General features: G+C 56.2%; 2 protein-coding genes across 5 annotated transcripts in view; one reads left to right on the top strand and one right to left on the bottom strand.

The window, feature by feature from the left end:
* The window catches only part of LOC105476396 (BCL9 like), a 31320-nt gene extending 24532 nt beyond the window's left edge, over positions 1–6788 (top strand). For 2 of the 3 annotated variants that reach the window (XM_011732291.3, XM_011732290.3), the window contains 3 exons: positions 37–2329; positions 2736–3017; positions 3423–6788. In XM_011732291.3, the coding sequence (XP_011730593.2) occupies positions 37–2329; positions 2736–3017; positions 3423–4516 (3669 nt within the window). In that variant the 3' untranslated portion in view covers positions 4517–6788. The remainder of the gene's footprint in view (positions 1–36; positions 2330–2735; positions 3018–3422) is intronic. The other variant, XM_011732292.3, reaches the window with a different exon arrangement.
* A 97-nt stretch (positions 6789–6885) lies between these two features.
* On the bottom strand, positions 6886–18981 carry LOC105476395 (C-X-C motif chemokine receptor 5). Of its 2 annotated transcripts, none has more exons than XM_011732288.2 (2): positions 18828–18981; positions 6886–9393 (listed from the first exon to the last, which is right to left on the bottom strand). In XM_011732288.2, exons 1-2 carry the CDS (start codon positions 18876–18878, stop codon positions 8326–8328), a joined length of 1119 nt encoding a protein of 372 aa, XP_011730590.1. In that variant the 5' UTR covers positions 18879–18981; the 3' UTR covers positions 6886–8325. The 2 variants fall into 2 exon arrangements, with proteins under 2 accessions (XP_011730590.1, XP_011730591.1); XM_011732289.2 differs by lacking the exon at positions 18828–18981 and adding an exon at positions 18699–18816.
* Between the last annotated feature and the right edge of the window lie 665 nt (positions 18982–19646).

The following is a 19646-nucleotide window of genomic DNA, read 5'->3' as shown; positions in this document are numbered from 1 at the left end:
CCTTACCTGTCTCATGCTCTCTTTGTCCTTCTGCAGGCCCCTAAAGTGCCCCCCACCCCAGAACCGCTACCCCTGAGCACGCCGACAGCGGGCACCCCACAGTCCCAGCCACCTCCACTGCCGCCGCCGCCACCCCCGGCCCCTGGCAGTGCCCCGCCTGCTCTGCCCCCAGAGGGGCCTCCTGAGGACAGCAGTCAGGACCTGGCCCCCAACTCAGTGGGAGCTGCCAGCACAGGTGGTGGGACTGGGGGCACCCACCCTAACACCCCGACGGCTACCACCGCCAACAACCCTCTGCCTCCTGGAGGAGACCCCAGCAGTGCCCCCGGCCCTGCCCTGCTGGGGGAGGCAGCCCCCACTGGAAACGGGCAGCGCAGCCTGGTGGGCTCAGAGGGCCTGTCCAAAGAGCAGCTGGAGCATCGGGAACGGTCCCTCCAGACGCTGCGAGACATTGAGCGACTGCTGCTCCGCAGCGGAGAGACTGAGCCCTTCCTCAAGGGGACCCCAGGAGGAGCGGGTGAGGGGGGCCCACCAGCACAAGCACCCCCTCCCCCCGCCCAGCAGCCACCCACGGCCCCTCCCAGCGGGCTGAAGAAGTACGAGGAACCCTTGCAGTCCATGATTTCGCAGACACAGAGCCTAGGGGGCCCCCCTCTGGAGCACGAAGTGCCTGGGCACCCCCCGGGTGGGGACATGGGGCAGCAGATGAACATGATGATACAGAGGCTGGGCCAGGACAGCCTCACGCCCGAGCAGGTGGCCTGGCGCAAGCTGCAGGAGGAGTACTACGAGGAGAAACGGCGGAAAGAGGAACAGATTGGGCTGCACGGGGGCCGCCCTCTGCAGGACATGATGGGCATGGGGGGCATGATGGTGAGGGGGCCCCCGCCTCCTTACCACAGCAAGCCTGGGGATCAGTGGCCGCCTGGAATGGGTGCGCAGCTGCGGGGACCCATGGATGTTCAAGATCCCATGCAGCTCCGGGGCGGACCTCCCTTTCCTGGCCCCCGTTTCCCAGGCAACCAGATACAACGGGTGCCTGGGTTTGGGGGCATGCAGAGTATGCCCATGGAGGTGCCCATGAATGCCATGCAGAGGCCCGTAAGACCAGGCATGGGCTGGACCGAAGACTTGCCCCCTATGGGGGGACCCAGCAATTTTGCCCAGAACACCATGCCCTACCCAGGTGGGCAGGGTGAGGCGGAGCGATTCATGACCCCCCGAGTCCGTGAGGAGCTGCTGCGGCACCAGCTGCTGGAGAAGCGGTCGATGGGCATGCAGCGCCCCCTGGGCATGGCAGGCAGTGGCATGGGACAGAGCATGGAGATGGAGCGGATGATGCAGGCGCACCGGCAGATGGATCCTGCCATGTTCCCCGGGCAGATGGCTGGCGGTGAGGGCCTGGCGGGCACTCCCATGGGCATGGAGTTTGGTGGAGGCCGGGGCCTCCTGAGCCCTCCCATGGGACAGTCTGGGCTGAGGGAGGTGGACCCGCCCATGGGGCCAGGCAACCTCAACATGAACATGAATGTGAACATGAACATGAACATGAACCTGAACGTGCAGATGACCCCTCAGCAGCAGATGCTGATGTCGCAGAAGATGCGGGGCCCTGGGGACATGATGGGGCCCCAGGGCCTCAGTCCTGAGGAGATGGCCCGGGTTCGGGCCCAGAACAGCAGTGGCGTGATGGGCGGCCCGCAAAAGATGCTGATGCCTTCACAGTTTCCCAGCCAGGGCCAGCAGGGATTCTCTGGGGGCCAGGGACCCTACCAAGCCATGTCCCAGGACATGGGCAATACCCAAGACATGTTCAGCCCTGATCAGAGCTCAATGCCCATGAGCAACGTGGGCACCACCCGGCTCAGCCACATGCCTCTGCCCGCTGCCTCCAATCCTCCTGGGACCGTGCATTCAGCCCCAAACCGGGGGCTAGGCAGGCGGCCTTCGGACCTCACCATCAGTATTAATCAGATGGGCTCACCGGGCATGGGTCACTTGAAGTCACCCACCCTTAGCCAGGTGCACTCACCCCTGGTCACCTCGCCCTCTGCCAACCTCAAGTCACCCCAGACTCCCTCACAGATGGTGCCCTTGCCTTCTGCCAACCCGCCAGGACCTCTCAAGTCGCCCCAGGTCCTCGGCTCCTCCCTCAGCGTCCGTTCACCCACTGGCTCGCCCAGCAGGCTCAAGTCTCCTTCCATGGCGGTGCCTTCTCCAGGCTGGGTTGCCTCACCCAAGACGGCCATGCCCAGTCCTGGGGTCTCCCAGAACAAGCAGCCGCCTCTCAACATGAACTCTTCCACCACCCTGAGCAACATGGAACAGGGTGAGTCAATTGCGCAGGCAGGCAGGCAGGCAGGCTCTGAGCAGTGTGCCCATGCTGGGGCTGGGCAGTGAGTCGAGGCCTCTGTACTGGGGCCCAGAGGTGGATGACTCTGCTTGCGGGGCAGATAATGACAGCTGTGGGCTTTCTCAGAGGGCATTACGTGAGTCTCAGGCATTTTGAGGGATTGTACTTGGTGCCCAGGATCGTCCCCTTGCTCGGGGCCCTGAGGCTGCAGGGATTGCTTGAAGGCTGGTGGGCTCTGGAGATAGTGGGGGCCTATGGGTGTGTTTGAAGGACCAGGTGATTTGGGGAACTGACCTCTTCCTAAACCCCCCCAATATCCACAGCCGAACTCATCTGCCCCTCCCCAGTCACCCCTGCTCTCTTTGTCTCCCCGTTTCTGTAGGTGCCCTCCCGCCTAGCGGCCCCCGGAGCAGCTCCTCAGCACCTCCCGCCAACCCTCCCAGCGGCCTCATGAACCCCAGCCTACCATTCACTTCCTCCCCAGACCCCACGCCTTCCCAGAACCCCCTGTCACTGATGATGACCCAGATGTCCAAGTACGCCATGCCCAGCTCCACCCCGCTCTACCACAATGCCATCAAGACCATCGCCACCTCAGACGACGAGCTGCTGCCCGACCGGCCCCTGCTGCCCCCCCCACCACCACCACAGGGCTCTGGGCCAGGTGCGAGGACAGGCCGGGGCTCCAGGGAGGCCAGCTGGTGTGGGCACTGGGATCGGGTAGCACAGCTGTGGTTGTGCTGACTTTTTTGTGCTTCTGAAGGCCCTGGGCATGGGGGTGGAGGCTCCGGGATGCTGTTCCCACTCACTGGAGTCATTAGTGAAATGCAGCCCAGAGCACTCGAGTGGTCTTTCCAACACCTGGTGGTGTCTGGTGACCTGAGCCAGAACTTGGTCTCTTGGCTTCTAGCTTCAGTGCCTCCAGTCCCTTCCCTCCCAGCCAGGGGAAGCCAGTGGTGAAAACTCCGACCCCTGGCACCACCTGGCTTGGGAGTGGGGAAGGCCTGAGCCCTGCACCCTCCCTAAGCTGGGCGCACTGTGCCTGACCCCCTGTCTTTATTCCCTACAGGGATCAGCAACAGCCAGCCCAGCCAGATGCACCTGAACTCAGCCGCTGCCCAGAGCCCCATGGGCATGAACCTGCCAGGCCAGCAGCCCCTGTCCCATGAGCCCCCGCCCGCCATGCTGCCCTCCCCCACCCCTCTGGGCTCCAACATTCCACTGCATCCCAACCCACAGGGGACAGGAGGGCCCCCTCAAAACTCCATGATGATGGCCCCAGGGGGCCCCGACTCCCTGAATGCCCCGTGTGGCCCGGTGCCCAGCTCCTCCCAGATGATGCCCTTCCCCCCTCGACTGCAGCAGCCACATGGTGCCATGGCCCCCACTGGGGGTGGGGGCGGGGGGCCTGGCCTGCAGCAGCACTACCCGTCAGGCATGCCCCTGCCTCCCGAGGACCTGCCCAACCAGCCGCCAGGCCCCATGCCTCCCCAGCAGCACTTGATGGGCAAAGCCATGGCTGGGCGCATGGGCGACACATACCCACCGGGTGTGCTCCCTGGGGTGGCATCAGTGCTGAACGACCCCGAGCTGAGCGAGGTGATCCGGCCCACCCCAACGGGGATCCCCGAGTTCGACTTGTCGAGGATCATCCCCTCTGAGAAGCCAAGCAGCACCCTCCAGTACTTCCCCAAGAGCGAGAACCAGCCCCCCAAGGCTCAGCCCCCCAATCTGCATCTCATGAACCTGCAGAACATGATGGCGGAGCAGACTCCTTCTCGGCCTCCCAACCTCCCAGGCCAGCAGGGTGTCCAGCGGGGGCTCAACATGTCCATGTGCCACCCCGGACAGATGTCCTTGCTGGGCAGGACAGGCGTACCCCCACAGCAGGGGATGGTGCCCCATGGCCTGCACCAGGGGGTCATGTCCCCTCCACAAGGCCTCATGACCCAGCAGAATTTCATGCTGATGAAGCAGCGGGGCGTGGGGGGCGAGGTCTACAGCCAGCCGCCCCACATGCTCTCCCCACAGGGCTCCCTCATGGGCCCCCCACCCCAGCAGAACCTCATGGTGTCCCACCCCCTTCGGCAGCGCAGTGTGTCCCTGGACAGCCAGATGGGCTACCTCCCGGCGCCAGGCGGCATGGCCAACCTGCCCTTCTAGAAGTCGCTGCTGGGGCTGGAGCCGGGGCAATGTTGCAAATACGATAACCTTAACAAAGTTCTTCCCCTCAATGTTGGGATGGCCTGGGTCGAGGGGTGGGGTGGAGGGGGTGGGAGGGAGCTTGCGTAGGGAGTGGCATTTGTGGAAACCAGATGTGCTGGCAGCTTAGGGGGATGTGGCAGAGTGGGGTGGGGGGATTTTGGATTGGGGTTGGTTCCATTTTGGCCACCAGGACTGCCCCTCCCCCACTCCTCCTAATTCCTATAGAGCCTCTCTATTTTACCTCTTTCCCTGCATCCCTACACCCGCCACACCCCCTTCAGCTATGCTTTTGGAGTCCTGGATGGGATCTGGGGGGAGAGAGGAAGGACAGGTCAGGTCTCCCCCAGCCCCTTCTGCTCTTGTCTCCTCGTGTCCACATTGCTGGAGCTCCACCTCCCTCTTCGTTTCTCTGCACCCCCCCATTTTCCTTCTGTCTTTACCTGCTTCGTATCCTTTCCCTGCTGATGTGGCTGACCCCTCTCCCACCCCTCCCTGCAGGTGGCTGGCCAGGTGGGCAGGTGCCAGCCGGAGCTGTAAATAGAGCGCTGCACTTTTGTGCTGGTTTGTGCGTGTGCTGTATTTCTGTGTTTTGATAGAAGTCACACAAAAAAAAAAGGATAAAAGAAACCCTTCCCCCTTCTTCAAGTTATTGCCCTCTCCATTCCCCTGGACCCAGGACGTGCGGCCCTACATGGCCACCCACTGTTTGCAGTGTCTCTGAGTCCCTAAGGGATACCATTCCTGTCCCCTTCCCAAATGGTAAAATGACGTAAATGCCCCACTCCTAAACTGAGGTCAGACCACCTAGGCTTCCACCTGGTGAGCCCTAGCAGGGCTGAGACCCCCAGGGCAGCAGCCTGTCTGCTGCTGAGTGATTCGGGGAGAACATGTGTGCACACGCACACGTGTTTGCCCACACCGGTGACACGGGGCCCTGGCTTCCCACTTTCGATGCCTGGGCGTCCCCCGCTGCTACATCTTAGCCAGAACTTGAAGTCTTTTGTCCCAGTTTGGGATGAAGGAAAGGAGGAAGAGGCGGTGGCTGTGTGGCCCCCTTGAGTGGAGCCATGGAAGGTGTAGCATGGTGCCATTGGGGCCTGTGGCTGCAGTAGCCATGGGCCAGGTAACCTCCAGGGCCCTGACTTCCAGAGGCTGCTGCCACCTACTTCTTATCAAAGAAGGGGGAGAACAGTTCATCTGAGTCAGTGCACCTCCCCTCCAGGCTCCACCCCCTGAGGATGGAATTGGGGAAACAGCATCCTGCCGCCTCCTTTCTGCCTGTCCACTCACCGGCAAGGTTGTCCCTCTGCCCAGGGCTCAGGGCCATGTACCAGATCTGTCTGTGCCCACCCAGGCACAGCCACTGCCTCCCCCTAGGCTCCCTGCTCCTCCCCAGGAGAGCTCCCCATCCGCCTTTGGTCAGAGCTGAAGCCATATACGACTGGGTGTTTGTCCCCTACTTTGGCCCCAGGAGTAAAAAACTTCTCCTTTTCTCACTTCCTTTCCTGCCTCGGGAGGTGGCAGGGCAGTTCCCTGGCTGAGGCCTTTTGCGCCCCGCCTCCAGGGCCAAGGGCCATTCTAGACAGGGTGTCTTCTACCAGGACCAGTCCCTAGCCTTCCTGGCCTGGAGGGCCTGGTCTCGCACTGGCAGCTGTAATACAAAGGGAACTTGCCCCACTTCTCCCAGCCTGGTGCTGTCCTCTCGGCCCACCATCGGCCAGGTCCAGCGCTTCCTCTGGGGCTGACAACAGGCCCCTGACTCCCCCTGGCCACCTCCCAGGGGCCATGGCCAGGGCCTCTGTGTTTGGGGGGTCACTTGCCCTTCATCCTGCCAGGCGCTTTGCCCACCCTGCCTCAGCCTGGGCCCTGTGCCCTTGAGCCCTCCACCCCTGGCCCAAGACCCCCCAAACTGTCTGACTCTGTGTTTCCTGCCCTGAGGAGAGAGGGGTCAGATCGCAGCGGGCCGAGTGCCCTCTCAGTCCCCTCTCCTCCCACCCGCGCCACAGGCCAGCCTACTCTTCCCTCCATCCATGGCCATACCCCTAGCCATTTTGTACCATTATATAAATATATATATAAATATAAATATATAAATACAATATGTGAAGACATCTTCTTGGTTTTTATTTTGAAACAATTTTTAGGCTTGTTCCGGGGGTCTCTGTGCTGCCTGTACTGTATTGACCTGTTTTATAGGTGCCTTTTTATTAAAAAGAAAATTCAAAATCCAGCCTCTTGCCTCTTTGCCTCTGCTTCAGACTCTGTCAATTAGATTACCCAGCTTGCTAGGAGATAGTCAGAGAAAAAAGGCCCGTCCCAGGTCTTCCTTGTTGTTCCCCCGTGAAGACACTCTCCCCTCAGCTACAGCTGTTATTTCCCCAGTGGGGCCTCCCAAGGAGCTTGGCTGCTTGGCTTGGTGGGACAAGTGCAGGGGTCCCTGACTCCCTACCCGATCAAAGGGTGGGGAGGTGGGAGGGAGTGCCCAGAACTGTGGGAGGGAGGTGGGAGGGAGTGCCTCCCACACCCCAGGTGAGCAAACAAGCACGGAGCAGCTTCCTGCGGTTCCATCTGAGTGACATCCTCAGAGGGGCAGGGCACGGCTTCCTGGGGCCTGGGGACTTCCCTGCCCCAATGTGTTTCTTACACTTCCCTGCCTAAGGTGATGCCACAGAGGGGATGGTTGAGATGACTCCCACAGGCCCCTTCCAGTCCACCTTTCTCCATTCGGACTCTGAGTTTCCTCGGGTCTGTAGCTTGTGGGAAGGGAGTGAGGAGGGGACAAGCCAGCCTCCTTCCCCATCAGTGCCCACAACCTCCCATCCCCTGGACCCGGCCACCCTAGGAGCTCTCCACCCCACTTCATCTCACCTAGTGGAGGGGACCACCGAGTTTCACTGATCCATGTCCCTCCTTGGGGTTGGGGAAGAAAGCTGTTTTCTTTCCTCTGTCGGGTTTCTCTCTTGCTTCTTGGTCTTTGCACTTCCTCAGGTCACTGGCTGCTCTCCAAGGGCACCTAGAGACGGCCCTGCCTGCAAACCACCCAGGACCCAGTGACATGGGGAGGACCAAGTGCTGTTTCAGTCCAAGCCAGTGGCAGCTACCTGAATTCAACCAGTCCAAGCTTCCTGCTTGGTCAAAATGGCTGCAGGCTTGGGGGCTTGGTGGAATGTCTATGTTTTTAGGAACTGAGTTGTCTGAAGGCCACACTCTGCTGCCAGCTGGCCTTTCCTCAGCCTTAACCTCCACTCATCCCCTGGTGCTCAGCTTCTCCTGGCCTTGTGGACAGGTGGGTAGGAGGGGAGAGGGGATTGGCTTCTCCTGGCCTTGCGGACAGGTGGGTAGGAGGGGAGAGGGGAAACTGTGGAGGTCAGCAGCCCTAAAGCTGATGGAGTGTGTTCTGGGAGGGACAGGCGCTCTCCGTCGGCAAGGGCAGAAGTAGAAGTTGTTTCCTGAGCATTGGATGATTAGGATGGGAGGTACCTGAGGTTCTCTCAGCCCAAGAGGGTGCAGATGGGTAGAGACAGGCTTCACTGTGCCTTTGAGCTGCTTTCCGCTCCCTGGGCTCCAGTTGAGTCCTAGGGCTGGCAGAAGAGCTGGCAGGGATGTCCTAGAAATGGGGGTTGGTTCCTCTAGCTACCCCAGCTAAGGATACTCCTAGGACACTCTAAGCCACCGTGAGCCCTTAGGATCCCAGCTCCTGTTGGAGGGAGCATCCAGCATCACTGCGTGCCCCAAGGAAAAGCAGCAATAAAGGGGGACACTGGGACCTAGAATGTGGTGAGAGAGGTGGCATTCTCTGACTCAGAGAGACTGCTCTTGCGCCAGCTAGGGAAGAGCTGGCACAGGGAGGCAGGGCCGGTACAGCCCAGCTTGGTCAGGAGCCTCGACAGGTCACTGCGGAACTTCACGCCGGCAAAAGTGTAGAGCATGGGGTTGAGGCAGCAGTGGGCCAGGCCCAGGAACTCACACATGGTGATGGCCACGGGGAGAGAGCCATTTAGCTCGCAGGTATTGTCCACAGCCTTCAGCCTCACCAGGGTGTCCAGGAAGATGACGATGTGGTAGGGTGACCAGCAGAGGAAGAAGATGCTCGTCACCAGGATGGCCACCCTGACTGCCTTCTGCCGCTGAGGGCGCCGCTGGGCCTGGCGCAACCTGTGCACTACCCCCACGTAGCACCAGCCCATCACCAGCATGGGCAGCAGGAATCCCGCCACGTGGTAGAGGAATCGGGAGGTGAACCAGGCATGCGTTTCGGCTTGGTTCTCTTGGGAGAAGGTGCAACGTGGCAGGGAGTTGTTGGGATGGGCTTGGCTGACTTTGGCGAAGAGAATCTCTGGCAAGGCAAAGAGGAAGCCCACCAGCCAGATGGTCCCGCAGGTGATGTGGATGGAGAGGAGGCGGCGGTGGCGGTAGGCGTGGACGGCGTGGACAATGGCCAGGTAACGGTCCACGGCGATGCAGGCCAGGAGCAGGCTGCTGCAGTAGAAGTTGACTTTGTGCAAGGCAATCACAGTTTTGCAGAGGAAGGTCCCCAGGACCCAGCCCACAGAGCCCTCGGCCACGGCAAAGGGCAAGATGAAGACCAGCAGGAGGTCGGCCACGGCCAGGTGGAACAGGAAGGTCTCCGTGGAGCTGCGTGTCTGCCGGTGCCGCTCCAGGATCACCAGCACCAGGACGTTGCCGATCACGCCCAGGAGGAAGATGAGGCTGTAGGCCACGGGCACGAACACAGCCTTGAAGGAGGCCATGAGGGGCCCCTCTGTGGCAGGGCAGAGGTGATTTTCCACCAGGGAGGTGTCGTTATAGTTGTCGAATTTGTCAAATTCCAAGAACTGCAAGGGCAAGGAGACGGGAGGGTGAGGACTGTCTTTCCTCTCCGAGAGGAACCCTAGCTCTCTTGGAGGTTTTTCCTACATAGGCTCCACTGACCAAATGTCAAGTTTCACATTTCAATTTTGAACAAATCACTTTGTGTTTTCCAACTTCAGTTTTTTGCCTGTCAAAGGGATCGCATTCCTTAGAGTGGTGGTGCAGATGAAGGGAGGTGTGCGGGTGGCCATGCTTTGTAAGTGCTGAGGGGCTGGGCCCCATAAGTCAGCTTGTGTTTTGGGGTCCTCATGTATGGAAGCCTGCAGCCTTGGGGGCTGGAGTCAATTTGGGGAATGGACCTGATTGGTACAAGGACCCGTCTGTTTCAGTTCCGAGCAGAACAGTCGGGCACTGCAACTTAGCATCGTGCTGGGGGCTGGGGGCGGGCGGGTGCTGACGTGGCCTGCGGCTCCCTCCTCATGGGTCTCACTGTTCCTGACCGTCTCCGTTATCACTGAAATGGCAGTAATAGTCTCCCATCCGGTTCAATATGCACAACCCGCTCAAGGTATGTAATAGTATTCCTATTTCACAGATGTGTCTTGCTAAAGATCAGGTTTGTGTGAACTGACATTTATCTACTTCCAAAGCCAATACTTTCCACTGAACAACCCTGCCTGGGCTTCCTTCTAGGGGCAGCAGATGCAGGTTCCCTGCTACTTCCCATCACTGGCAACCTCCCTGCAGCTAGGAGCACTCAGAAGCAGAAAGCCCAGAGGCAGACAGAGGCAGGAGAAAGTGAGGGTGACCCAGGGAGACTGGCAGGAGAGAAGGAGAGAGCCTACTCCAAGTGCAGGGGGCGTGCCCATGATGTCTCCGGAAGTTCCCTCCTCCCCATCCTCCTCTTCCTCTCCCCATCACCCCACCTCCATCACCCCAGCACTCAGGTTGTTTACCCAGCTAACCACAAAGGAAGACATGTGCCTGTTTTCACACCTTTCACTCACAGCTGTCCCCTGCACCTGTTCCTCCTCACCTCTCAGCTCTGTTCTTCCCACCCTCCCTACCCAAGCCCCTCCCCAGGCAATTCAAAATCAATTATAACCAACCTATGTGGGTTCAAAAAGGCAATACTATAAATGATGAGCCCCAGGGAGGCAGAGGATAGGATGGGGTACCCTGTCCACCAGGCTCCGGGTGGCTTAATGCTGCCCCCATTTTAGGAGAGCAAGGCCCCCCCACAAGGAGGGGGTGGTCACACTGGGTGCCACAGGGCTTTCTTGCCTCTCTGGAGCCACAGTTGTGGGTCACACACTCACTCCTAATGCTGAGCAGACCCATTCCCCAGCCTGGGTCTTTCCTTCTGGCTCTGGGGGAATGGGGCTCTGTGAGAAGCAGGTGTGGGAGATACATCAGTGCAAGGGCAGAGCCATCTGCCAACTCTTCCCACAGCATCCCTCTGCCATTGCCTCAGTCTAGTCTTCCTTCTCTTCACGCTAACGCTCAGGAGACCATCTCTCCATGGGTCCCGTCTCCACCAGCTTCTCTACTCCTGTCCACGTCCTGCACAGAGGACGGGGTGCGTGTTCTAAAACACAAATCCCACTGCCTCAGTGTTCTGCTTAAAGTCCTTTGCCGGTTCCCCATCACCCATAAGCAGTGGTTTTCTTTTGGTTTTTGTCTTTATTTATTTATTTTTTCAATTTCACTTTTTTTTTTTTTTTTTGAGGTGGATTTTTGCTCTTGTTGCCCAGGCTGGAGTGCAGTGGCACGATCTTGGCTCACTGCAACCTCCGCCTCCTGGGTTCAAGCAATTCTCCTGCCTCAGCCTCCCGAGTAGTTGGGATTCCAGGCATCTGCCACCACACCCAGGTAATTTTTTTGTATTTTTAGTGGAGACAGGGTTTCACCATGTTGGCCAGGCTGGTCTCGAATTCCTGACCTCAAGTGATCCACTCACCTCGGCCTCCCAAAGTGCTGGGATTACAGGTATGAGCTTCCGTACCAGGTCTCAATTTCACATTTAATAACAAAGTCAACTACAAGAAAAAGTCATATTTGTGATAATGTTCGTCAGTAGAAGATTGATTGGAGTCTGGGCATGGTGGCTCAGGCCTGTAATTCCATCACTTTGGGAGAACAAGGCAGAAGGATCACTTCAGCCAAGGAATTTCGGACTGCAGTGAACTATGATCATGCCACTACACTCCAGCCTGGGTAACAGACCAAGACCCAGTCTCAAAAAAAAGAGTAGAGTAAGCCAAACTTAGTGCCATTCACACATTGCTAAATTTCAGAACTGCTGGGCACAGTGGCTCCCAGCACTTTGGGAGGCTTAGGTGGGAGGATTGCTTGAAACCAGGAGTTCAAGACCAGCCTGCACAACATAGCGAGACCTCAACTCTACAAAACATTTTTTTTTTAAAATAAAGTTTAGAACTAATTGCAGAACATCCCATGCAGTAGGATTCCATGGAATTTCTCTCCCAAACACACACCTTTGTTTTTGTTTTTTGATAGATAGTGTATTGCTATGTTGCCCAGGCTGGAGTGCAGTGGCTATTAATAGGTGTGATCATAGCACACTACACCTTGACCTCCTGGGCCCAAGTGATCCTCCTCCTGCCTCAGCCTCCTGTGTAGCTGGGACTGCAGGTATGTGACAGCAGCGCCCAGCTCCAAGGACTTTCTTTAGAGTACCCATGACTGTGTGTGTGTGTCACAGGGTTCCCCTGGGGTGGAGAGTGGTGGTGTGGCTCCAGGCTCCCCTTCTTGACTTTAAACTATAGCTCTCCACTTTTGACTTGTGTAGTGCTTCACACATAAGCTTTTGTTGAAGAAAATGGTTCTACTTTCATTTGAAAACCATGGACCTGTGGGATGAAGTGTAACCTCCCCAACAGAGCCTTTATGTTCCTCCCAAATGTATATTCCTCTGACCTTTCAAACTTTGTCTTCTATTAATATATTATTGCTCTAGGTCACCCCTTGGCCTTTTCCTTCTGCCTAGCAGGTCTTTCTTTCCAAATTGGCCTATCTAATTTCTACCCTTCCTCCAAAGCCGAATTCAATCCCATCTTCCCACATCCTTGCTGGCTCCCCTCTTGGAATTCTCTCTTCTCCTTATGATGTGTGTGCATTTATTACAGCACCCAGGGTTGGGATGACCACTTTCTAACCAGATGGCAAAGGTCTTAGAAGCAGGCCTTCTGTGTCCCCCTCCCAAGGTCATGTGTTTTACATAGGACAGATGTGTGCTGACCTGCTCTGAAAGCAGTTTCCCAGAGAAGGCCAGGAGCCCTGATAATCTGAGACTTAGGCTAGTGTCTCAGCAGGGACTCACTCCGTCACCTTCTGCATTCTGCCTTCTCCCAATAACCTTGACCGCCTGGATCCTAGATCCTATCTTGACTGCTCTCTCTCTATTGGGAGCTATTTCCAGTATTGTCATTGAGCACACCCACTTGACTAATACTGGAATTCAGCAGTCTTCACGCAGAGCCAAGCCATTCATGCAGAGGGAGGAGAGCAGCAGGGCCCAGGGCGGTCAGCAGGGCTGAACTCCACCTACCTTGGCTGTGCCTGGGTGAGGGCTTAGGTCCAACCAGCCTATCTGACCCAGAAAGCCCTGGGTTTCTGTCCCTAGGGCTCCCATCTCCTGAGAACCAGATTTAGAGGGGGGTTGGGAGGGGCCTGTCTCTTCCTCCTTGCCAAGAGGTATTTGTTTGGCAGCGTCAGAGAGAGGAAGATGGGAGGAAGCTGGTTTGAGGGGTGCTGGGAACTGACGGCACATCTCAGCAGGAGGTGTCAAACAGACGTTTTGGGGGTTCAGGAGTGGCACGTGTTAAAGCCACTTCCCACACATAGGAGTTCTAGCTCCCCCAATCTCCCCCAAACTATGGAGAGAGGCAATAAAGCAAGGTTGGCTCTTTCCTCATGGGAAGTTGAGGAATCAGGAATCCTGAATACTGTGGGGCATGTGGTGCTGAGAAAGCCCTCCAATCCCGTGCCCAGAGGGAGCGCAGGGCGGCCCGTTTGTGTGAGCGGTGTGCCCATTCTTTGACATGAAAAGCTGCAGAAACCCAAGGCCCTCATGCACACACGCACTCTGACAGCAACACCCACCTTGCATAGACACAGGTCCCAAGATGGGCCACACCAGCGTGTGGCATAGACAGGCACCCAGCAGACAACAGCCTGGTCATAGGCCAGGGCCACATGCCCCAAAGAAGGCAAGAAACACAATGACCAGAATGAGGCTGAGTGGAGCTAGAATCTAGTTAGAAAATTGCTGTGAGCACTGGGGAGGATCAGGGGCTGTAACAGTGTCCAGTATTGAGGGGCTTAGGGGAAGGTGCGGGGTGTAAAGAGATGCAAAGTACTTGGCCTGTGGTAGGGCCCAAAATGTTACTCTTCTCCTTCCCTCCACTGTAGGATGCAGGCTCCTCCCTGGATAATTAAGTTTCCAGGCCCCACCTCACTTCTCCAAATAACAAAGCTGCCCCACTGCCCAGCACTGACCAGTATGAAGCTCAGCTCACATTTGCTAATGGGGATTCTATGTCAGCAGGTACATTGGTCAGGGGTGTCTAGCATGCCTCAGGGATCTATCCTGGGTCCCCTCCTCTTCAGCACTCTCAACCCAGCTTTGGGGGCACTCTCAGGCAACACAGAGTTCTTTACAAGCTGGAACCATGGGCCCAACCTAACCAGATGAAATTGCGTGGGGAAAAATATACAAGCCAGGACTCAGGTTTAAAACTTTACCCATCCAGGGATAAGTTAGGGAAGACCAGGTAACAACAGTTCATAAGAAACACTTGGGAGTTTGTTGCCTACAAGCTTAAGATGAGTCATGGGAGTGACGTGGCCAGCAGAAGGGCCACTGTTACCTTCATCTGTTCACCTAGAACAGATGAAGTGGGCAGCTGGCACCAGCCCAGTTTGGTTGGTCTGGACAAGGATGACCGCTTTGTTGAGGGGCTTGGAAAACCCTGCCCGTGGAGGAAGTTTTCAGGTACTAGGGGTGTAGTGTCTGGGACAGAGAAGACTTGAGTCCATGAGGGCTGATGTCACGGATTGGAAAGAAACTCCATGGGCAAGAGGGCAGCAATGGACTCTTGCTGTGGGCTTCCAGGGGCGGTCCAGAAGGACTGGGCAGAAGCTGAGGGGGTAGAGTTTCAGTCAAAGGCGGGAGAACTTTCTAACAGGCAGAACTGTCCAGCAATGAGTCCAGCAATGAGATGGGACCCTTGGGAAGGAGAGGAACGTTTGAGCCCAAGTGTGCGGGAAGAGATTCCTGCCCTGGGAAGAAGGAGGCTGGACTCTGCCTTCAAATGCCCCTCACTCTCACTCCCAGATTTTCTGTTTGTCCTGCCCTGCCTGGGGCTGAGCTGGTTCTCAGTGTGATCTCCGTCTAGCTCAGTAGCTGGAGACTTTGCTTTTCTAGTCCATTCTGCCACCAGTGAATGCCCCAGCCTGACCTTACTTCTCAGCCCCGAGGAGGGGGCAGGGCTGCCTGCGTGCGTGGCTCACTCAGGCCGAACCCCAGGACTCCAAGGCTTGAGTCATGCTGGCCACGGGAGGTGTCTGCACACAGACGCCAGTCATTGCTCTGGCCACGGGGAGCATGCAAGCTCCATCTCCTTTTATGTCCCTGTGTGGATATTCCCAGCTGAGAGTCAGGAGCTGTGAGTGGAGCCGGCCAGGGTATCTGTCATTCCAGCCTTCGGTGGCTTAAGGGGTGCAGGGGTCTGGAGGAATGAGACTGGGCTATGGGTGAGGGTGTAGGTCTGTATCCCTTAGCCCGTCTTTCTTCAGGAGGCCCACAGCCCTTAAAGACCATCTGAGACTCTGGCTTGCCATTTGTCACATCTCCCTTGCTACACCCATAGCCTTCAGGGACAAGCCTGTGAGACTCCTCTTCCATCTCTTCCCACGGGTTTGGGCCATTAGAAGCAGGTACTGCGCTGGCTGTGGTTTTAGGGGGAGAGTTTAAGCTACTCCAAGCCTCTGCGGCAAGTCTTGAGGCTTAAAGGGGCCCCACCTGGCACCCCAGCGTCTCTTTGCCCTTTGGATACAGGGTCACACAATCCAAGGTGCAGATAGACAGGCCTCCCAGGTGTGTGTGGCAGCCTCTTGAAACCATCTCCTGGGCTGGAAATATTTTGCCCCACCACTCTTGAAAGAACGCTCATTCTTGTGTCCTGATTCTCAGATCCATATACACGGCCGCTGTTGATGCCGTTCTGCTAGAGGAGTGGGATCAGCTGCAGACTGCATCCCTGGGGAAGGCAAGAGTTCCTGACGAGACTCTGCAGTCTGTATGCCTGAACCCAGATTCACTTTGACCCTGACCCATCCTCAGCCTGGCCTTGGGGCTCTCCCTCATGTCTGACCCCTCCAACCACACCCCCAGTTGGGCCTGCTCTGCTGGGGTTGCTCTGGGACTTTTGATCTGATTGGGGGGGGCGGGTGGAGAACCTCCCTTCCCCCCAGAAACAGCCTGAGCTGGTTTTGGTTCCTCTTCTTCACACCTCCGTGATGAAATGAGATGGTCCACGTGGACGGGCTGTGTAGCCTGTGATGCTCTAGTCACACTGAAGTCATGATGTGTGGTAATTATCTATGGAGAGGGGTCATAGAAAGCCAGGCTCTGGGGCTTGGGCCAGCTTCACCCTGCGCTATAGCAGCTTCCCCTCCTGCTTGGCGTGCAGGGTGGGGCTGGAGGTATAGTTTATGACCAGCCTCTGTGGGTGCCCCAGCCCAGGCCCTGGTTCTGTTGGAAGGAGGCTCTCAGATCAAGGTTCGCATAGACAGGGGCTGCTCTAGGTCTGCCTGGATCTGCCTTTCCAGCAGGATGGGTCCCTGGCATGCCCACCCCAGGACCTGGAATCTTCTGGTTCCTGGCTCTCAGCCATCTAATTTTTTTTTCTATTTGGACCATTCATTCTTGAGAATTAGTAGCCCCTCCACACCTCCCGGCCCCTGCCTTAAAGAAGTGGACATTTTAAGCGGCTCAAGTTGGTCTTCGAGTTCAACAGGACAAATGGAATACAGAATGACCAACCTGGCTTATGGCCAGGAGCCCCCAGTTCCTTTTCTTTTTTTTTTTTTTTCCTGGCAAGTTTGTGTAGCCAAAAGTCCCCAGTTCTTAGCCCAACATTAGAGTGTAAAACCCAGTGTTCAAGGAATATGAACCAATACTTGGTATGGGCAAGGACAAGGAGGAGACTAGGAAGCAGAAGGAGTAGAAGAACCTGGACTAATTCCAGAGGAAAATGGTGAGCTAAGAGCTTTACTGCATCACAAATCAATAAATACTTATTGAGAAGCTGCTACATGCAAGATTCTCCTGCCTGTACCACTATGCCCGGGGTTTTTGTACTGTGACACTGAGGGACAGTCTGCCAAGCTGCTCACAGCCCTTCAGTGAGTAGGTGGGGGTGGAGGAGAGGGTCTGTGTTCTGAGGGGACATTGGCCCTGGAGACAGGGTATGTAGGAGATTCGTGAAGGGCGAACGACGCACTGGTGGCTGGCTGAAGAACTCCAGAGCCCAGATGGTCCAGGACTCCGGACTCCCGGCTAGACCCTGAGTGAGGGATCCAGATATTTGAATGCCTGGCTGAGGATCACTCATTTGAGGTGTGACATGAAGCAAGTCACTAGGTCCCTTTCCCCCAGATGTAAGTTTTCTTGGGACATACCCTGCTGCCCCTGGCCCCTGCCACCACCTGTCTCTAGTAGGTCACTCAGTGAGGTGAGACGCGCAGTTAGGGGAAACTCAAGGTTTCTCAGAAGCTGGGACCCGCCAGGTCTCCAGTCGGTTACTAAGAAATCCAACTGGGTCAGGGCTCGTGGTCAGTTTGAAGCTGCAGGCAGAGGAAGACGCCCAGTAACTGAATCAGGCAAGGCCAGCGGCCGTGACTGGGGACCAGGGTGGGAGCACATTGCCCCTTTGGGGCTGCGGGTTTTTAGTCTGATTTGGGATATTGCTCAGACTCTGCGATTAGACTCAGGGCAGCTTCATAGGCGTGCAACTGGTGCAGTCACACGGGGCCTGCACCCAGCAGGACCCCTGACTTGGTTTAGTGCTCTGCTGTTGCTTTCTTGATATTTTTAATAATTTTTCAATAAGGGGCCCCATGTTTTCGTTTTGCACTACATCCCACAAATTATGAAGCAGGTCCTGATTAAATGAATGGTCCAGTTCTGATTCTGCTTGCGGTTTGGATCCGAGAGGCCAGGCTTTGGGTAGTTAGCCCTTCTGCTCACTTTCTCCCCGTGTCCTACTTACACTTCCCAGCCTTGAGATCTGGGCAAGCGAGAGGCAGGCTTCTCCCAGCAGGTCTGGGAACACGGTTGGTGGAACTACAAAGTCCACTCCAGCTGGGGGAGCAGGAGGGAGTCAGACAATATCTCAGGGTAAGTTTGGGCCAGGAGAGTTGGTAGGAGCCAGGGTTTGGCTCCTTCATGATCTAACCCAGAATGCAGTCCCAAGACAAGTCCTCTCCCCAGGGGGAGAAAAGACCGTGAAGAAGTTTCCAAGAAACCCTTACAACCAGCCTCTGCCGTCGGCTCACAAGGAACCCTGTGTTTCTCCGGTTGAGCTGCTCCACACATACACCTTTTGGGAGCCCAGTGACGACCAGGTCAACTGCACCTCTACGCTTCACTGCAGAGACATGAGTGCTGGCGGTGTAGTGCTGGGGACCATTTTCTTAGCCCACCCAAGAAACCTTTCCAAGAATACCTTATCTCTAGAGATTCTACAACAGGTTCCAAGACATTTTTTCAGATTAACAGTTTTCTCACCCTGCTCCCCGACTCCAACCTGCTGGGATCCTCTTCCTTGCTACCATCTGTTCTCATACTTCTCAGTTTAGCACATAATTGTTGTCTAATAGCTTCCAGTGAGTGATTTTTTTTTCTCTGGCCAGAGCAGAAGCTATTTGAGGGCAAAGACCAGATCCTCAACTTCTCCACCCAACATAGAATGTAGTGCCCTGATGATATAATCACATGGTAAGAGATGAACAGCTATGCATTGATTGACTGATGAGCAATGCCAGCCTCCTCATGGTAAGAAAACCTCCAAAGGTACTTTCCTGTCTAGTTCCATATTCCCACCCTAAGAGAAAAGGAGAGAAAGAATGGGGAAGTGAAGTATCCTGTTCCCGGTCACATAGCAACTCAGAGGAGGATTCAGGGCCTGACCCCATGTCTTCCAGCTTCCTCTAAAGGATGTCTACTAAGGACAGCAGCTCTCCTTATCTGCTTCTTCCACAGAATGGAAAATAAACTCTTAAAGGGCAGGAGCTGACTGACCTGTCTAGATTTTACAGATCCACAGCGGGAGAGGATTCCCACGCTGTCCCCTCTCTCTCGGATTCTGGCAGAGGATATTAGAATTCCAGGCAGGGCCTCGGCGACAGGAAGCTACCCGTGTCTACTCACCAGGTCCTCCAGGTTCTCGAGGTCCATTTCCAGCATTAGCGGGTAGTTCATGGCTGTGCCGGCTGTGAGTCACCAGACTGGTCACTGTCTGATGTTGAGAGGCTCCCCGCCAGGTGCCTCTAGAGAGGTGGCAGCCGTCAGCTGCAAATTTAAGCAAATGAGCTGCGCATCGTCTCCTGGGGCTGTAGGGCCGCGACCTGCCTCACAACTCATCACTTTTTTTTTTTTTCCACTGGGTCTTTTCTGTTTTTTTGAAGAAAGAGGGAAAATCCCCCACAGCATCAGTGCTAGTCAAGCATTTCAGCTTCTTTCCCGGCAACAATTGTCTCAACTGGGGCCTATGACTAGTTTAAAGGCTGCTCTCTCTTCTCCTCCCTATACCCCCAATAAGGGGCTCACAACTTGTAATGAAACCACCACACAAAGTCAGCAGACTGATGAGGGAAACTCCTGATCAACAGAGAACAGGAGAAGAGCGCTCCCAGCAACCTCTCCTCCAAGCCACCTCCAGACCTTCATCTTCCTCACCACTAGGGCGATCAACCATTCCAGTCTGCCCAGGACTGAAAAGTCCCTTGACTTGGGAAACCCCTAAGTCCTGGCAAATCAGGGCACTTGGTCAAACTACTTGCTACCATCCTTTTGCCCAACAGGGGCAAAACCCCTTCCCTTCTCAGCTCAAGTTCAGAAAAGATAGGTTAGAATTTTTCAAAGGGAACAACAGTAAAACAACACTGGAAGACAAAAATGAAATCAACTCTGGAAGGCCGAGGCAGGAGGACTGCTTGAAGCCAGGAGTTGGATACCAGCCTGGGCAAC

This window comes from Macaca nemestrina, chromosome 12 (assembly GCF_043159975.1).
Source record: "Macaca nemestrina isolate mMacNem1 chromosome 12, mMacNem.hap1, whole genome shotgun sequence".
NCBI classification, from domain to species: domain Eukaryota; kingdom Metazoa; phylum Chordata; class Mammalia; order Primates; family Cercopithecidae; genus Macaca; species Macaca nemestrina.
Note: the sequence above shows the minus strand (reverse complement) of the source record. Positions and strands in the feature narration are given on the sequence as shown.

Bases quoted from the DNA above. Each gene is read 5' to 3' on its own strand.
- LOC105476395 (XM_011732288.2), bottom strand. From the start codon at position 18,878: ATGAACTACCCGCTAATGCTGGAAATGGACCTCGAGAACCTGGAGGAC. The intron at 9,394-18,827 runs GTGAGTAGACAC...TTGCCCTTGCAG, and splicing joins TCGAGAACCTGGAGGACCTG to TTCTTGGAATTTGACAAATT.